Here is a 20,436-nt window from a genome sequence, read left to right as displayed (position 1 = left end):
AGAATAAATACATAAAGTACAGTAATAAAATTTTAAAGAAAAAATGAATGAGTAGATTGCTCTGAAAATTTGAACTTTAAAAGAAATAGTGATTACTGAGTACAGCGGTGCATGCTTTTAATCACAGTACTCAAGGAACAGAAGGAGGCCAATCTCTGTGAGTTTGAGGCCACCCTCGTCTTCATAGTGAGTTCCAGGACAGCCAGAGCTACATAGTGAAACCCTGTCTGAAAGAAAAGAGAAGGAAGGAAGGAAGGAAGGAAGGAAGGAAGGAAGGAAGGATGAAAGGGAAGAAAAGTCCTAAGGGATGATAAAACACACTATATACAATTAAATCTATAACTTTAAAATTATGGCTAATCAGTGAATAAGTAAATAGATGGGGGGAAAGACTGGCTGCCTCTGCCACTAATAAATGTGACTGGCCACCTGGTACCTGGCACAATAATTGGCCCATCTAATAAACCATGGTGCTGATTAGTGCACGAAAGCTAGATGAACAAGATAGTTACATAATCTCAATGCCTGCTCACAGATGACTAATTACGAAGGTAAAAAGTTGCCTTTGGGGGAAGAGAATTAATGGGCACTGCCTTAGTTCAGAGTTGAAAGTTCAGGTCACTCTGCAAAGCTGATAGGACATATCCCTTGATATGTCTTTCCCAAGCATCAGACTAGGAACCAAGTTTTAAGACAGCATTAGGAAAACTCAGAATTATTGTCACCCTAAGGAATCGTTGTCCTGTTCTCCTCAGAAATTCTGGTGTCACTAAAGACTAAGGAAACACAGGAGCTGCTGCAAGTTAAAGAAGAAGATGAGATTTTAAAAAGTCATGACAACCAATGGTCCAGCTCTGCTGGTGGATGATAAATGGCATAAATGGGGGAAATTATAATAAATTCACATAGTGCTTTTATATCAAAACTGTATTTTCTGAATTTCATAAGGGGATTGTCAATCTCTAAGAATGTCTTTATTTCTAGGATAAAACTTAAGAGACATGATGTTTGAAACTCTCCATAATCCAGAAAGAGTGTCTGCATTGTATATTTATAGATGGTTGTTAAATGTATAAAATTTTTGTAAACTTACATACATATATTACAGACATATATTACATACATATATTCATTTGCGGGTTTATATATGTAGTGTATAATCAGTATATTTACCCTGGAAGAAAGAGATAGAGGGGCCTACAAGATGGCTCAGAGGGTAAAGGCACTTGCCACACAATTTGACAGGTTGAGTTTAATCCCAGGGACCCATGGTGAAAGAAGCAACTGGCTCCTCTGTGTTTTTCTCTGCTTAATTCCTCTGTCTACTGTGGTGTACAAACACACACACACACACACACACACACACACACACACACACACACACACACACACCAGTACATACACAAAATTTAAGACTTTTTCAAAAAGCGAGAGAGAGAGCATATAAAACAAACATGACCAAATGTTAACAGTTAATCAATGTGGGAAAGTTATTTTTATTTAACATTTCCTTGTATTCTTGAAATTTTTTCCTTAAAATATAAAGTTTAAAAATATTATTTTAGTACAGAGCTTTTTTTCAGATCTGTCTGTTTTCTTGGGGCTTTAATAACCACCCATCCACACTCCAGCCACATTAATTGTGCATTTACTATATACAAGAAGGATATCTCCTGATGACAGACTTCCGCAGACTCCACCTGGAACACATGACTTTGCCTTATCTTCACTCACTTGTCTACCTAGTCTGTGGATGGTCCAGATTTCCAAGGGAAATCTGATAACTCCAGTGCTCACTCCAGAGCCTCCGGCGAGCTTGATGCACACTGGTCACGAGTGCAGAGCAGCCGCAGTGAACATTCCATGCCGTCCGCCGCTTCCTGTAAGGACTTCTCCTGCCTGACTCCAGCTACGTCATATCTGTCAAATCCTCCCAGATTCTTGCAGCAGCCACTAAACCATTTCAACTAAACAGAGTGGCCGCTCTGAGATTAAAAGAATCCCAACCCCTGAAAGGCGCATCACCACAATGATGGTGAAATAAGTATTGGGCAGCTCTCTCCCTTTAAGACTGATTCCAGAAGATGACAAGTCGCCAAGGTTCATGCCACTTCCAGAAGACCCCACAGGTGCTTGGTGCCTCATACCTGGACCCCCCCACTCTAGCCCCCACTAGTGCAGACAGAGCCCTGTACAGTGTCACAAACAAGGCGAGCAAGTGGCTCCTAGATGAGACTGAGCCACCATCTTTCTACAGCTTCTTTGGTAATTTCTTTGCACAATATCTGTGGCCCAATGCCTAGAACATCTTGAAAAAGGAACTGACTCCAGAGTTACTCAATCTGCCTCTGCTCACGCAGATCACCTCACTTGCTCATGCTCATTACCACCTTGTGCCTGGCCCTTAATCTCTCCCTGTCACCTCATCCTTCTGGCCGTTTCCCAAGAGCCCACTTCTTTCATTCATCATGAGAAGCCTACAGGGTCAGACGCGTCCAGAGATAGAAGGAATTGCTCTTTAAAGGCGTTGCTCTTTAAAACGCTAAAATAAAATCACTTCTCTGCAGTGTAAATAAAATACAAGGAGAAGCAATTCCAGCCAAGCCAGTTTACCTCAAAAGCACTCCTTTCTAGACACAGAGGCCATCAGCAAGCCATCCCTTCAGAAGAATGATGGGTCACACACAAATCAATAGCTTAATACATAGTAAAACCTTAGAGTAAGGCATGACCTTAAGAGTCTTTAGAGCCTGCTACTAACTCACTGAAAAAAATTCATTAATAAAAGCCCCAAAGATGATCTCTTGCTGGACACAGCATTTCTAGAAAGCAAATGTAATGGCTGTTTCTTGCATCTCCATGATACAATTGCTGAGTACAAAAGAAGTTTAAAATATTGGGTGCAAAAAACTTACTACCAGCAGCTTAGGCATTTCAACCTAGCTCTTGTCTTGGTACCAGTTGCTCAACTCAAAAAAAAAAAAAAAAAAAAGAACGATCCCACAGAGAGGATCCTGGACCCCCGGATGGGATCGCTCAAACCGAACCCAACAGGCTTGCAGTCCTGGTGTTGAAATGGCTCCTGAAGTTTCCGTGATAGTTACCCAAACACATCCCAGCAGTTTAAGTGCTTAGGGGTTCTCTGAAGCACATGTTCCTTCTTGTAAATTCCCTCAGAAGTTACTCAGTTTCTTTAAGCAACACAGAAGTACCAACGTAATCGGACAAGTAAAATCTTTCTTCTTTGAGGATCCTTTGGCCTGGTCATGGTTTACACTGTCCATGTAGCCAGTTACAGTGGGGGGAGTGAAGGCCCCCTCTCCTATGATCTTGTTTATTCAAGTGGGTAGCTGAAGTGCTATTAATATCTTGAAGGGAGGTGAACAGCGTCAGACAGTACACGCGTCTTGTCCCCTTCTTTTGATGCACTGAGTTGAAATTGCAAAGATTCTCAGGCTATGAGGGATTTTTGAGCCTCACACCATCTCCATATACCAGTGACATTTAAGGGGTTTGTAGTATTTATATAGAGAACTCAGAGATGGTGGAAGGGGATTCCTTTATGATGATGATGATAGTAATAATAATAATAATAATAATAATAATAATAATAGTAATAATAATAATAATAGTAATAGTAATAATAATGGCTTGCCACAAGGTGTCAGTATATGTCCCCACACAGTAAATCAGTTCTCGCTGTTAAATCTATGTACAGGATAGATCAGAATCAATGGCTATGTGTGTTTTATGTCCTGGCATTAGCATGAAAACACATTGCTGCCGCTGCTTCTCTTAGTAAAGAGAGCCATCAAACACTAGGCTGGATTTACTTAAACACAGAAATAGAGGAGTGCTGACAGCCCCCCAACTCAACTATATTCTGTCCCATTTCTATCCCTGAGCCCGTGTGTCCACTCCCACAAAGTGGACATCCTTCTCCCTTCCTTCTCCTTTGTCCTTTGCCCTCTGAATGTCTTGCCTGTGTTCTTGCTCTAAAGTTACCAAACTACAGAAATACCTTTTAAGGGATAAAAATGAGAACCGGAGATCAGAGGGGCCACGTAAGAGAGATGACACAAGGCCCTTCCTTCCCAGGCAGCTGCTACTCCAAACCAAGTTAACTCCTGCTTACCTTTTTGCCATTCACAAAGAAAACCAACTCGTTGGCTGTCATCGCTGCCGGTGGAGTCACTGAGCTCCTGTGAGGTTCTCGCAGATATCACCGCCCTGCAGCTTGAAAGATAACACCTCCCAGCAAAATGAAATACACTGGGCCAATGGGAAAGAATCAGCTCCAGGCATGGACAGTTCTTGGCAGGAGTCACAGGTTTGCACAATCCAGGAAGGACCAAACAAACACACAGCAAATCATACTCTCCACTCCCATCAAAGTACACAGAGGAAAAGTGCAAGCATACATTAGTGAGGCCTGCGTCTTGGCACCCGATGACTGTGAATTCTGGGCACCTGCCCTTGTAGAACCTGCTCCATTCTCCTCCCACCTGCCATACCAGGAAGAGAGGGGGAAGGCACCGTTCGTCAGCCACTGCCAGTGGAGCTGATTCACTCTCTTCCCGTCCACACTTGTTATGCTACCAGCCCGGCACACACTAACACAGACTCACCACCGGCATGCTTAACTCGTTCTCTCAGGGCCTGGTAGGATATTCAGATCACAGATATGGAACCCACTGTCCAGACTCAAACCTTGACCTTTGACTGTAGCTTATCACTTACCCGCCTGCAGGACTCACTCAGTTTGTTTCATCTCAGGAAGGGACATTAAAAAAAAAAATGATACCAAAATCATAAAGCTGAGAAACAAATGGTTTCTTGGATGTGCAATATAAACTTGCAAAGAACAAAAATATTTATCACTTTTGAAGAAGTGTCCTCATCCTTGGAACAATCCTGATAACGTGTCATGTTTGAAACACTCACAAAAGTTGTCTAGTTACCAGAGAAACACACACACACACACACACACACACACACACACACATACACACACTTTTAAATATTAAATAAATGAAGCTTATACAACATAATCACAGTCTGTTAATAGAGCTGAAAACCTTTCCTTCGTCAAGTGCATTCACTCCTGGTAGAAACACCTATGCACAGTGTCCACTCAGGCAAACACCAATGGGCTCACCCACTCTGCTCCACCCCTCCCACCACCTCATTCCACCCTACCTTAGCATCCGCCACCACTCTGTCTGTCTCCAGCCCCGCAGTCACTCAGTCACTCATTCAGCCTACAACAGGACACTTCCAGTGCTCCTGGAAGACCACAGAAAAAGGAACCCAAGATAATGAGTCACATATGCCTGGTACAGTCGCATCTTAAGAAACAGGACTCCTGGGACAGTTACAACATCAGCACAATGCCACTCTGACAGCACAGCCCTGACAGAATCAAGAATGAATTCGTTTGTCAGTTGACCAATATCCCAGTTTGCTCCCCAACTATGTAGGGGCTTGTGCACCAAATGTCTCTAAGTTTCCCAGTCCAGGGCAAATGGGGAGGCCATCAGCCATAAAATGGTGATTGTTAATTGGAGTGGGATTCCCTACAAAAAGGGTCATTTGTCTGTCTGAGATCTTAGTGACATGACTGATAGAGTTGTCGTCGTCGTCGTCGTCGTTGTCATCATTGTCATTGTCATTGTCATTGTCATCGTCATCATACTCATCGTTGTTATTGTTACTGCTGCTGCTTCTTCTGAGACCAGGAAACGGGACTAAACATTCCAGGGCAGTCCCTCACAGGAAAGACTTGTACAGCCTAATGCGTCAGTCAAGCAGAGAAATCCTGAACTGAAAGGAAAAGGGCGGGAGAGGAATTAAGGCCGAGCCTTAGGTGTGTTTTGTAACTCTCCCTGTTCCTCACACTCCTGTGATTGACTGCCTCTTCTATTCACTGACTCACCGTCTTTACATCTCCCTGAGCTCAGCCTTTCCTCCTAGGCTGCGCCACCCCCTCTGCCCCGCCCACAGTCCCCAAGGAAAGTTACATAGGCTGGATCTAGTATTAGCTCCATCACCTTTGCAAATGTCACTGTCTCTGGCTCAGTAGCTTCATTACAGACATGACCTACAATACCTGCTCTGTAAAATCAACACTGCTGAAAATTAAATAAAGAGGCCAATATGTCTGTGGAAGACGCTGGGGCAAGTGCTATATGAGGGGTACAGGACTGTGAAGTTGAGGAGTTTGTAATGCCCACAACCCCCCTGCCATAGTCTGAAGGAACAGGTAAGCTGATCAAGGTACTGCGGAAACAGAATAAACAGAAAAAAGAGAAGAGAGAGCAGCTGTACCTGACTTCAACCCTTGGGTATTCACTTGCAAAGCACCCCAAAGCCACATCCCCAGAGGAAGGAAAAGAGGCTCTGAAGTTGGGATGTTCGTAGCATACGTCATGCCAACCCCATGGCTGCTGGTGCCTTGTGGAGCAAGAGACCCCTTGGAACCACAGGAAATAAGCAAGTAGTGTGGTGAATGGGGTGTAGCCTCAGGTTTCCTCACCGTGAGACACAGAGACTGGGGAGATAGCTGAAATGTGGTGAGGAAACCAGAAGCTGAGAGACTCTCAATGCTGCCTACCCTGGCCACAGCAGAGAGAAGCTACATGGCTGACAGGAAGCTTGTGGTAGAGCTTGGTGCAATGCCCCAAAGGACCAGTAGATACAGGCTTGGGGCTTTCTCCTAAGCAGGAAGAAACATGGACTGAGAACATATTTACTTCAATTTATTGCTCATTTGTGTTCATATTTCTTTCTTTTTCATTTTCTATATATCTTATTCAGTTTTTAACTTTTTAATTTAATTTGTTTCTTTTAGTATGTATACTTTTGTATTTTTTAAATATATATTTTATTAATTTGTTCATATTATATCTGAATTATTATCCCATCCCTTGTATCCTCCCATTCCTCCCTCCTATTCCTCCCTCCCACTTTCTGCTTACTCCCCTCCCCTATGACTGTGACTGAGTGGGGACCTCCTCCCCTGTAAATGATCCTAGGGTATCAAGAATTTTCTTGGTAGCCTGCTATCCTTCCTCTGAGTGCCACTAGGTCTCCCCATCCAGGGGATGTGGTCAAATATGGGGCACCAGAATTTGTGTGAACGTCAGTCCCCACTCTCCACTCAACTGTGGAGAATGTCCTATCCATTGGCCAGATCTGGGTAGGGGTTCAAAGTTTACTGAACATATTGTCCTTGGCTGGTACCATAGTTTGAGCAGAACTCCCAGGCCCAGATCCACCCATCATAATGTTCTTCTTGTAGGTTTCTAGGACCCTCTGGATCCTTCTATTTCCCCATTCTCCCTTGCTTCTCTCACCTAGAGTCCCAACAGGAAGTCTTCCCCTCTGTCCCACATTCCTGGTAAGTGAAGACTTTCATGAGACATGTCCCTTAGGCTAGTGTCCAGATATAAGTGAGTATATACCATTTGACTCTTCCTGCTTCTGGGTTAACTCACTCATTATGATCATTTCTAGTTCAATCCATTTGTCCACAAATTTCAGGAATTCCTTTTTTAATAGCTGAGTAGTATTCCATAGTGTATATATACCACAGTTTCTTTATCCACTCTTCTACTGAGGGACACTTAGGCTGTTTCCATGTTCTGGCTATGATGAATAAGGCTGCTATGAACATGGTAGAGCAAATTTTTTTTTTGTGTGCTGGAGCATCTGCTGGGTATATTCCAAGGAGTGGAATAGCTGGGTCTTGAGGAAGTCTAATTCCCAGTTTTCTGACATAGCTCCAGATAGATTTCCAAAGTGGCTATACTAGTTTGCATTCCCATCAGCAATGAAGGAATGTTCCTCTCTCTCCACATCCTCACCAGCATGTGGTGTCACTTGAATTTTTGATCTTTGCCATTCTGATGGATGTAAGATGGAATCTCAGAGTTGTTTTGATTTGCATTTCCCTAATGACTAAGGACGTTGAGCATTTCTTTAAGTATTTCTCAGCCATTCGATATTCCTCTGTTGAGAATTCTCTGTTTAGTTCTGAGCTCCATTTCTCAATTGGGTTATTTGGTTTGGTGATGTTTAATTTCTTGAGTTCTTTCTATATTTTGGATATTAGACCTTTGTCAGATACAGGGTTGGGGAAGATCTTTTCCCAGTCTATAGGCTGTTGCTTTGTTCTGTTGGCAGTGTCTCCTGCCTTATAGAAGCTTCTCAGCTTCATGAGGTCCCATTTATTAATTTTTGGTGTTAAGGCCTGGGATTTTGGTGTTCTGTCTCCTGTGCCAATGTGTTCCAGGTTCTTCCTCACTTTTTCTTCTAACCGATTTAGTGTCTCTGGTTTTATGTTGAGGTCTTTAATCCACTTGGACTTGAGTTTTGTGCATGGTGAAAAAAATGGGTCTAATTGCATTTTTTTACATGTAGAAACTGGAAATTATCATACTGAGTGAGTTAACCCAGAAGCAGGAAGACTCAAATGGTATATACTCACTTATATCTGGACACTAGCCCAAGAGGCATGTCCCATGAAAGTCTTCACTTACCAGGAATGTGGGACAGAGGGGAAGACTTCCTGTTGGGACTCTAGGTGAAAGAAGCATGGGAGAATGGGGAAATAGAAGGATCCAGAGGGTCTTAGAAACCTACAAGAAGAACATTATGATATGTGGATCTGGGCCCTGAGACCCAAACTGGTCTTGGTGCACAGTTTGGCCCTGAGACCCTAGGTGAGCTCTGCACGTGGTTTGGGCCCAGAGACTCTAGGTGAACTCAGTGCACAGTTTGAGCCCAGAGACACTTTTGTATTTTAAGTGTTCAGGTCATGTGATGTAACTTGTATCTTGCTGGGGAAATCCCTTATGTCTTTCCTTTTCTCTACTGTTTTTCAGATACCTATATACTTGACTTAATTCCTACTCTATCCCCTCTTACCCCACTCCCCACATTCCTTCACTTTACTACTTAAATATGTGCTATTCTCCCCCAGCAAGACATCTAGTACCCCTATCTTCAAACCTTATAGGAAATATCAGTCAAGAGCATAGGATTGCAGCAGCTAACATGGGACTCATGTTGAATCAACACAGTTGCCAACACAGTCAGCTTGGGTGATCATAAACCCAGGTGAAAACAAGCCACCAAAAAGAGTTACATAAAACAAAGAAGACAGAAGCAGTAGGGAAGGGGGAAGAGCTGCAAATTAAAGAACACAGACTCCCCAAGATATGCACAAAGCATAACAAAGAAACATGAAATACAGGAGACAATATTCCACTATGATGGCACACAGGCTGACATCTTTTTTTAAAAAATATTGCAGTGGTTTTTGTTGGTTTGTCAGTTAGTTGGTTGGGTTTTGGGTTTTGGTGTTTTGTTTTGTTTTGCTTTTGCTTTGTTTTGAGGCATTTTCATTATGTAGCCTTGGCTATTCTGGACTAGCTCTGTAGACCAGGCTGACCTCAAACTCAGTGATCCACCTGCCTCTGCCTCCCAGAGTGCTGGGATTACAGGTGTGCACCACTGCGCCCGATGATTGCAGTTTTATCAAAAATTAAATTACTCAGAGGCCAAATAGAGAACCCAAATAAACAGATAATGAATTTAGCTTAAATTATGAAATTGATTCAAGACATAGGAAGAAAGTTGCCAATATGGCATAGCAGTAAGAACCAGTAACTTGGAGGGAAAAAATTCAAATGCTGCAAAAGGAAAAAGCAGAATTCTGGAAATGAGATAATCAAACAAGTAAATAAATAACACAGCAGAAAGCATCATCAACAAACAAGATCAAGCAGAAGAATAAATCTCATGAGTGGGTGATAAGGTTAAGACAATAACGCAAACAGACATATAGGAGGAAAACTGGCCCAGGGAGATTTCTCAGTGGCTAAGATGCTTGTGTGAAGTGGAGACTTTGGATCTTCAGAGCCCAAGAAGTAGCAGGTGGTCTTGGAAGCCCATCTGTAATTCTCACCTGAGGAGGTAGAGGCAGAAAATCTCCAGAGCAAGCTGTCTAGCAAGAGTAGCCATACTTGAAAGTTCTGAGTCTTATTGAGAAACCAATGGATCTCACCACACAAACACAAACACCCAAGAGAACAATCCAATACTGCGTGGGGTAGAAGGAGAGGAGAGAAAATCAAATGCCTTAGACAACCTAGTCAATAAAATTTTAGCCAAGAATTGCCTGCATCTAGAAAGACAGCCATCCAAATAGAGGAAGCCTTCAGAACCCCAAACAGTCATGACCAGAAAAGAATCTCTCCAGGGTGTACCATAGTCAAAGTATCAAAAAGGCAAAACAAAGAAACCACAAAAGGAAAATGCCACATACCAAGGACTAGGCATTAGGATAACATCAGATCTGCTGATAGTACCATAAAAGCCATAAAAACATGAAATGACATACTTCCACGCTTAAAAGAAAAATTATTAACCAAAATTCTATACTCTGAAAATATTTATTAATGAAAAGATGAAAAATAATATTTCAAAACAATGCAGGCACATACATAACACTAAATAAATAAATCAGATAATTAATAATAGCTAAGCCAACACTACGAAGAAATTTAAGGGTTATCATACACAAAGGAAGAAGAAAGACACACGTAAGAACACAGGAGAGGTCAAATAATATGTTTTTTGAATAGAAAATTGGTCATTAAGGAAATCAGGAGAACTTACAAAGTCCCAGAAACAAACAAAAATGGCAACAGAGATGACTGGAATCCCTGGGATACAAGCAAGTCAGTCCTAAGAGCTTAAGCACTCACACTAAAAAATCAGAGTGTTCTCATTATATGGAAGATGCTGCATCATACAGCAAGGACATTTGCTCAACTATGTCCCTAGCAGCTTTATTCATAATAGCTAGAAACTGGAAAAACCTAGATGCCCCTCAATTGAAGAATGAATTTTAAAAAACTGTGGTACATTTGCACAATGGAATACTACTCAACAACTAAAAACAAGGAAATCTTGAAATTTGCAGGCAAACGGATGGAACTAAAAATGATCATCCTGAGTGAGGTTACCCAGACCCAGAAAGACACTTATGGTATATACTGAGTTGTAATTGGATATTAGCCCAACATAGATGTCATCTGAGAGTCTCCACTCAGCAGCAGATCAGGACAGATGCTGGAACTTGGTGCTGGACTGCAGGTGAGAGTGGTATGGAAAAATGGAGGAATGGAAGGATCCAGAGGGTTCAGGAGCCACATAAGGAGACCATCAAGGCTGACGGATCTGGACCCAGGGGGGGCCTACACAAACTGATGCACCAGCCAAGGAAAATACGTGCAGTAAACCTAGCCCTCCCTCCTTCAGCTATAGCCAATAGACAGCTCATTCTCCATGGTTGTGGGGAGAGTGGTGACTGCCTCTGGCATGAACCCTGGTGCCTCCAATTTAATCACTTCCTCCTTGGTGGGAAGGCCCTGCAGCACACAGAGGAAGGGGAAGCAGGCTATCCAGATGAGACCTGATAGGCTGTGGTCATATGGTGGGGGAGGAGGTCCCCTTCTGTCAGAGGTCTAGCGGAGGGGAATAGGGTGAAAGAGGGATGGAGGGGGTGAACAGGAAGATACAACTGAGGGGATAATACTCAGGATGTAATCTGAATAAATTATAATAAAATGGCTAAAAAGATCGGAGAGAAATCAATTAAACAAGCCAACAAGACACTTCAGGATTCCTAGGAAGCAAGAAAAAGTGTACCAAGAATACAAGAGACAGAAAGCTATAATAAAGACAAGGGTATATATTTGTGAACTTGAGACTAAGAGTACAATACATAGAGTTAATCAAAGAATTGCTTCTTTGACAGTATTTTAAAAATTGACAACTTCTAGACAGACTAGCCAAAAGTCACAAATTAATAAAATTAAAGATGAAAAGAGCATTGTTACAACAGACTAATGGAAGCACGTCATGAAGGATTGCTTTGAAAAATTATATTCTGAAAACTCTAGAAGAAATGGGTAAATGTCTAAACTCATATGTCCTACCAAAATTAAAGCCAGAAGATATAAATAACCTAAAAAGGACAATGACAAACAAGGAGAGTAAAGCAGAATTAAAAGACTCTTCACAAAATCCCAGAGCTAGATCCATGTATTGCTGAATTCTACCTAACTTTCAAGGAAGATCTTATACCAACACTCCTCAAACTATTCCATAAAATAAAAATAGAATGAACACTACTACACACATTCTACAAAGGCAGTGTAACCCCAATACCAAGACCAGATAAAAACACAACAACAACAACAAAAATAGAACAATCTCCCTGATGAATACAGATGCAAAAAATACTCAACTACAAAAAGAGAAATTTGAAGAACATCCATGTGTCTAGGGTGGCTGAGTCAATATTACGAAGATGGCTTTACTGCCTAAAGCAATTGAGAGATTCCATACAATCCCCATTAAAATACCAATGACATTCTTGGCATAATTATAAAAAAAATCCTAAAATGAATATGGAAACATAAAGAACATGATGACCAACACAACTCTAAGCAGAAATAACATAACCAAAATTATCAAGTTGTTTGACTTCAAACTATAATACAGAGCCGTGGTGTCAAAAACAAAATGGCACTAACACAAAAACAGATATGTAAACCAATGGAATGTGATAAAAGACCCAGAGGTAAACCCACTCAGCTGTTAACATCTACATTTTTATAAAGGTGTAAAAAGGCATGCACTGGGGGGAAAAATAGTCTTTTCCATAGATGGTGCTGACAAAACTGGATTTCTACTTGCAGAAAAAAAGAAATTAGATCCATATCTCTCACCTTGCACAAAAACCAACTCAAACTGCATCAAATACTTTCATTTGAAAATATTAATCCTGAAACTGATAAGGGGAAAATACTTCAGGATATAGGCATAGATAAGACATTTCTGAACAGAGTCCCACTAGCATAAGAAATCACCTCAAGAATTGATAAATTAGATTATATGAGGTTGTAAAGCTTCTGCACAGCAAAAGAAACTATCAGCAGAGCAAACAGTCTACAGAATTTAGAAAAGTCTTTGCCAACTATATTTCAGAAAAGGGATTAATAGCTAGAATATGTGCACAAAACTGAAAAAAGTAAACACAAGAACTGCAAATACATAAATGGGCCGATGAACTGAACAAACAGTTCTCAGTTGCCAATAAACATTGTTTTTCAAGTATTAAACATCCCTAGCCATCTGGAAAATGCAAATTGAAATCATTTTAAAATGAAATAGAGAACAATAAAGAGTCAATTACTAGTCCATTTATATCCCAAGAATAAACATCCTAGGTTTAACAGATAGATATGATTCTATAGACGTATAAGGTAAGCAGTTACATAAGGTCTTCAAAAACCTCAGAGACCTACAGATTATAGCATTTAAAGATGCTTTATTATTTTAAAGAATATTTGAAAATAAGACAGATTAACTCCTGACAACACCCAGCCTACCTCAAAGAAGATGATGAGCATCAATGAACCTCCTTATGGAAATGGCTTCAAACATGGCAAACCAGCCACTGGAAAAAATGTCCGTTTTTGCCACAGACAGAATTCTCCCTAAAAATTAGCAAGCTTGGATGCAGGCAGAATTGACAGCCAAACTCTGCTAAGATAGGATAAGCCTCACATATATATCTGTTAGATAATACTGAATTAGAAGGCTGAAGAGGAGGCTCCAACATTATGGAGAGTTCTGGGTGACTGTTCAGGCAGCAAACTGTCTCTGCCATCTTCTCATTTTAGAAGCTACTAACCTGTACTTCCTGTCTACTGAGATAATTAATTTTATTCCTTCTCAAGCCTCTGATGGGGCTAAAAACCAGATAGTTGAGTTTTACAATTAAGCTTAGTTGCTTAGGGGTTAAAATATATTTAGGTCTAGATAGATGTTTTAAGTTGCTAAAGAGATATGATAGATATTGATTTACATTCAAACTTTTAGACTCACCAAGATAGGAAAGATGTTTTATTCAAGGTTGCCAAATACAAATAGCCAAAACACTATGAATGTAACATGTATATAACTCCTGATTGTTTCATTGTTCTTCTTGCTGTAGGCAGTTTATTGTATATATGTATAATAATACAAATGTATATGTTTAAAAAAAGAAAATAATTTTTAAAAAGGAAGAAAAAATCCAGTGTAATCTCTGACATCCACATGCATATACATACACATGCACAAAACATATACCCAAATGCACCACATACATTTTTATATGATCTGTGTTTCTGTGTGCCTGTGTTGTGCATGTAGAGGTCAGAATACAACTGGCAGGAGTCAAGTCCCTCCTTCTACTATGTTGGTTAAGAGGATAGAACTCAGGTTATTAGACTTAGTGGCAAGTACCTTTACCATCTCAATGGCCCTTAATTTTTTAAATAATAAAATGACATGGAATTCCAGTCAGAAAAGCTACCATCACACAAACAAATTACAGCAAATTCTGGGGAGAATGTGGGGTGAGAAGAATTCTCACCCACTGTTGCTGGGGTGCAAACTAGTGCAACCAACCCTATAAATCAGTATGGATACTTCTATAAAAAACTAAAAACAGATCTACCATATGACCCAGCTATCTCACTCTTGAGCAATTACCCAAATGACTGCACATCCTACCACAGGGACGCTTGTTCATCTGTTTATTGCAGTTCTTTTCACAATGATGGGGAAATGGAAAAGGATATCCATCAATAGATTAATGAGTTGAAAATGCAGTACACATTTGTATGTATACACAATATAGACACAATTGAGTTTTATTCAGCCATAGAGAATAATTAACATGTAAAATTTTCAGGAAAATGGATGGGACTAGAAAATATATTAAGCCAGGTAATCTGGGCTCAGAAAGACAAATACCATGTGTCTCCTCTTATATTCAGACCTAAGCTTCCAGTTGTTAAATATATGTATCTAGATAGGAGCAAGAGTGGTGTCTTAGTTACTCATTTACTGCTGTGATGAAACCATGAGTAAGGCAATTTATAAAAGAAATCATTATTTGGGGGCTTGTTTATAGTTTCAGAGAGTTGGTCCATGACCATCATGACAGGAAACATGGTGGTAAGCAAGCAGGTATGGGGCTGGAGACGTAGCTGAGAGAAAGAGAGGGAAAGGGGAAGAGAGAGAGAGAGAGAGAGAGAGAGAGAGAGAGAGAGAGAGAGAGAGAGAGAGAGAGAGAGAGAGAGAGAGAGACTCTGAGCCTAACACACTTCCTCCAACAAGGCCACAATTTCTCCTAATCCTTCCAAGACAGTTCCACTAACTGGCGCCCAAGCATTCAAACATATGAGCCCCCAGGGCCAGTCTCATTCAGACCACCACTATGACCAAAAAAGCAATATGAGACAGAAGAAAAATCACGGGAAAGAAAACAGAACACAAGCAGAATTAAAGTAGAAGGGAGTATATTTGGGGTGAAGGAGAACATTGGGCACAGGAAGAGATGGGGAAGAATAGGAGCAGAGTGGGAGAACCAAGCAAAATGAAGTACATATGAAAATGTTATGAGGGGCCATCTTACCAAAAGCAATTTACAGATTCAATGCAATCCCTATCAAAATACCTACACGATATTTTAAAGACACTGAAAGATCAATTCTCAACTTCATATGGAAAAAAAAAACCAGAATAGCTAAAAGAATCCTATATAATAAAAGTGCCTCTGGAGGAATCTCTATACCCAATCTCAAGCTGTACTATAGAGCAACAGTAATTAAAACTGGCACAGCAATAGGCTGGTTGATCAATGGAATTGAATAAAAGACCCAGAAATGAATCCACACACATATGGTCACTTGATTTTTGACAAAGAAGACAAATATATTGAATGGAAAAAGGATAGAATCTTCAACAAATGGTGCTGGTCTAACTGGATGTCCACATGTAGAAAAATACAATTGGACCCATATTTGTCACCATGCACAAAACTCAAATCCAAGTGAATTAAAGACCTCAACATAAATCGGTTAGAAGAAAAAGTGGGGAAGAGCCTGGAACACATTGGCACAGGAGACAACTTCCTGAACAGAACACCAACGGCCCAGGCCTAACGCCAACAATTAATACATGGGACCTCATGAGGCTGAGAAGCTTCTGTAAGGCAGGAGACACTGTCAACAGAACAAAGTGACAGCCTACAGACTGGGAAAAGATCTTCACCAACCCTACATCTGACAAAGGTCTAATATCCAAAATATAGAAAGAACTCAAGAAATTAAACACCACCAAACCAAATAACCCAATTGAGAAATGGGGCTTGGAACTAAACAGAGAATTCTCAACAGAGGAATATCGAATGGCTGAGAAACACTTAAAGAAATGCTCAACCTCCTTAGTCATCAGGGAAATGCAAATCAAAACAACTCTGAGATTCCATCTTACACCCATCAGAATGGCTAAGATAAAACATTCAAGCAACACCACATGCTGGGGAGGATGTGGGGAGAGAGGAACACTCCTTCACTGCTGGTGGGAATGCAAACTAGTATAGCCACTTTGGAAATCTATCTGGTGCTATCTCAGAAAACTGGGAATAGGGCTTCCTCAAGACCCAGCTATTCCACTCCTTGGAATATACCCAGAAGATGCCCCAGCACACAACAAGAACATATACTCAACCATGTTCATAGCAGCCTTATTCATAATAGCCAGAACATGGAAACAGCCTAAGTGTCCCTCAGCAGAAGAATGGATTTTTAAAACTGTGGTACATTTACACTATGGAATACTATTCAGCTATTAAAAACAAGGAATTTTCAAAATCTGTGGACAAATGGATTGAACTAGAAATGATCATAATGAGTGAGTTAACCCAGAAGCAGAAAGACTCAAATGGTATATACTCATTTATATCTGGACACTAGCCCAAGGGGCATGTCCCATGAAAGTCTTCACTTATCAGGAAAGTGGGACGGAGGGCAGGACATCTTACTGGGACTCTAGGTGAGAGAAGCAAGGGAGAATGGGGAAATAGAAGGATCCAGAGGGTCCTAGAAACCTACAAGAAGAACATTATGATGGCTGGATCTGGGCCCGGGGGTTCTGCTCAAACTATGGTACCAGCCAAGGACAATACGTTCAGTAAATTTTGAGCCCCTACTCAGATCTAGCCAATGGACAGGACATTCTCCACCATTGAGTGGAGAGTGGGGACTGACGTTCACACAAATTCTAGTGCCCCATATTTGACCACGTCCCCTGAATGGGCAGTCCTGGTGGCACTCGGAAGAAGGATAGCAGGCTACCAAGAAGACACTTGATACCCTATGAGCATATACAAGGGGAGGAGGTCCCCATCAGTCACAGTCATAGGGGAGGGAAATAGGGTCAAAGCGGGAGGGAGGGAGGAATGGGAGGATACAAGGAATGGGATAACAATTGAGATGTAATATGAATGAATTAAAAAAGAAAAGAAAATGTTATGAGGAAACCTGTTACTTTGTAAGCTGATTTAAATTAATTAATAATTATTTTAAAGGAAAGTAAAGACATAGCTTAACATTATTTATAGTACATGTTGAAAACAGACCCTTTCTCTGAGCTAGAAGCAAGACTCCACTGTGCACCTGTGGCGCACTGAGAGTAAAAGGACAGAACATTTTAACTATGGGCTTATATTGTCATTCAGAGAATTTATTTCCATAATTACTAGTTGGAAGCTCCAATACTAAAATTTGGCAAACACTTTGACTAATGTGACTAATTTACATTTGGCAAAATATTTGCAACCAGTTTTTCTATGACTTTTGAATTGTTTTAATTGACAAATAAAATTGCATATATATGTTTTAAAATGGGAGCATATTTTTTAATGGCTCACTTGAGCTGGCTAACAAATGCAATAGCTCACTACTAACATTTTTATGGTTTAAACACATCCTGTAATGATTTTCAAAATGCTATGTACTCTTATTAAATACAGTCACTGAATATCTTCCTCTGACCTAACTAAAAAATGTGGCTTACAGTTTGGGGTCCTGTGTTTTAGTCTTTCATGTCTTTTCAATTGATTTTTTATATGATGTAATATAGAGATATAATTTCATTTTAACATGGCTACCAAGTTTCTCCAACACATTTTATTTAAAACTCTGTCGTTTCCTCATTGCATAGTTTCAGAATCTTTGCTGCCCACCCTCCACGAAGATGATTTTTTTTTTTTTTTTACTACATGTATGGGCTTTACTCTGTTCCAGAGAGCTAGGCAGTTTGGATTTTGTTGTTGTTGTTGTTGTTGTTGATTTTTTTTTCATGCTTGTAAACTCTGATTCCCACAGTACAACAATATACCCTCCAGTCAAGTAGCATGACGGCTCCAGCTTTATGAAGTCTTGTTTTTGCAGTCGTTGGTGGCTTTCTTCAGCATTTCTCTATTTGGGTTTCTTGCGGTTATGTGTAAATGTGTTTTTAAGTAATTTGAAAACTGGAGAGATGTCTCAGAGACTGAAAGTCCCTGTTGCTCTTCCAGGGCACCAGAGTTCAGAACCCAGTCGCCACAGTGGGCATCTAACAAGTATCTATATATAACTCTACTTCTAGGGGATCAGACACCTTCTTCTGGCCTCTGTGGGCATCTGCACACATATGTGTATATTCTACCACACACACACACACACATAAATTAAAAAGTATTTAAACATGTACTGCCTCAATTTCTTTAGTTTTCACATGACGGTATTTCCCTTTCTAATATTTCTTAGTTTTAAAAACTATATACATAGAATGCATCTTAATCATATTTGACCCCCATATTTAGTGCATATCTTTCCTGGCTTCAAGCCCTCTTGTTTGTTTGTTTGTTTGTTTGTTTGCTTATAACCTACTTAATGCTGCCCATATGCACAAAGCTATAGGGTCATTCACAGGGTTGTGGACAACCTGTCAGTGACCACCTTACCAAACAAAATGGGACCCATCAACACCCAATAGCTCTTCGACTGAAAGCCTGCCTGACTCCATGCCAGAATTTTTCACTAGCTTGATCTTATACAGACCTTATGCAGGTAATCACCATTGCTGTGCGTTCGTGCGTGCCACAGCCATGTCATGTCCAGAGGACATTCACGACTCTCCTCCACAATGCCTTTCTTTGTATTTCTCCTTCCATGGTGCCCTTGAGACAAACGCCATTTAAATTAGTCCTTGGCCTATGTCATTAATGAGAAACAGGCCTGCCACTCAGGAAAACAGCAGTCCCCAAGAGGCTGTTACTGAAACTGCCTGCACTGTCCAGCAGCCCAGAAGAGCTGCTGACTCATGGGGTGTTCTCAGCTGAGAAATGAAACTCCTTGAAATTATTTTAGGTGTAGGAGGCTTTAGATCTTCAAATCCCTGCACATTCTTGAATTAATAGTTAATAGTCCCTTAAAAAAACAGATGTTATACCTCACATTCACATATATTTTGCATTTGATTTCTGGGTTAATTAATGTCATTGTTTTTGTCAAGTGTTTTCTTGTGCCCTTAGCCACAAACTGAACTGTATCAAATGCTACAAAATCATTGTATTTCAGTCATGCTTGTGATTGCCTAATGTTTAATATAGAACTGCCCTCAAAAAGTCTGTCAAGACTATAAAGAAAAATAGCAAGTTTTTTACTGCAGCCCCACAATTCCCTGAAGTCTGGGTTTCTTTGTGTAGTCCTGACTGTCTGGAATTAACTCTGGCATCAAACTCACAGAGATCTACCTGTCTCTCCCTCCCAAGTGCTGGAATTCAAGGCCTGTGCCACCACCACCACCAGGTTCACCTATATTTTTAAAGACTACATATGCATTAACATGTTTTAATGGCCAAATCTTGCTATTTGCTCATTAATCTCCTTATGGCTCCTTCAGAAGAGTATTTGTCTGCCTTACTGAATGCTTTTGGATGGATCTGGGGAGATAGCACAGCGAGTAAGAATGCTTGCCAGGCTAGCATGAAGGCCAGAGTTCATGCCATACTAAATGATCTTTTAACGTAATGTTAAATGCAAGAGATTTGGGGCAAGCTGTCTAGTGTTTGCTGTGAATGAGCTTGCTGCTGATGTCTTTGAATCAGCAAGCTTGATACCTCAGCCAGAGGTAAGTGGGCCTGGTACCCAAGTCCAAGGGATAGCGATGCTTATTTGATCAGAAGTGGTAATCTTGAAGGCTGAATCTGTGAGTGGGGGCCTGGGGCCTATTTCCACAAAGGCCAGCCTAAAGCTTAAGTCCACAGAGGCTGAGACAGCATGAGAGTGTAGCCTTAAACCTTAGTCTTCAGGGACTAGCCAAATATAGGGTGCAGCCTGGTACTGTAGGTTCCTCCCGTGGTTTTGACTGCGCCAAGAGGCTCACTCCACAAGTTACAGCCTTGGGGCTATAAAGGATTTCTTGGAAATGAATTTCCTTGACTAGATCCAGTGTATAATTCAAGGAAAAGTCTATTGC

General features: G+C 40.7%; 1 protein-coding gene across 1 annotated transcript in view; it reads right to left on the bottom strand.

The window, feature by feature from the left end:
- Xdh (xanthine dehydrogenase) overlaps nucleotides 1–4,281 on the bottom strand; it is a 65,152-nt gene extending 60,871 nt beyond the window's left edge. Inside the window, exon 1 of the mRNA XM_051168508.1 lies at nucleotides 4,136–4,281. Coding sequence (XP_051024465.1) covers nucleotides 4,136–4,177 — 42 coding nt within the window. The 5' untranslated portion in view covers nucleotides 4,178–4,281. The remainder of the gene's footprint in view (nucleotides 1–4,135) is intronic.
- Between the last annotated feature and the right edge of the window lie 16,155 nt (nucleotides 4,282–20,436).

Source organism: Acomys russatus, chromosome 1 (genome assembly GCF_903995435.1).
Source record: "Acomys russatus chromosome 1, mAcoRus1.1, whole genome shotgun sequence".
Taxonomy (NCBI): Eukaryota; Metazoa; Chordata; class Mammalia; order Rodentia; family Muridae; genus Acomys; species Acomys russatus.
This window is presented reverse-complemented; position numbering and strand designations above follow the sequence as displayed.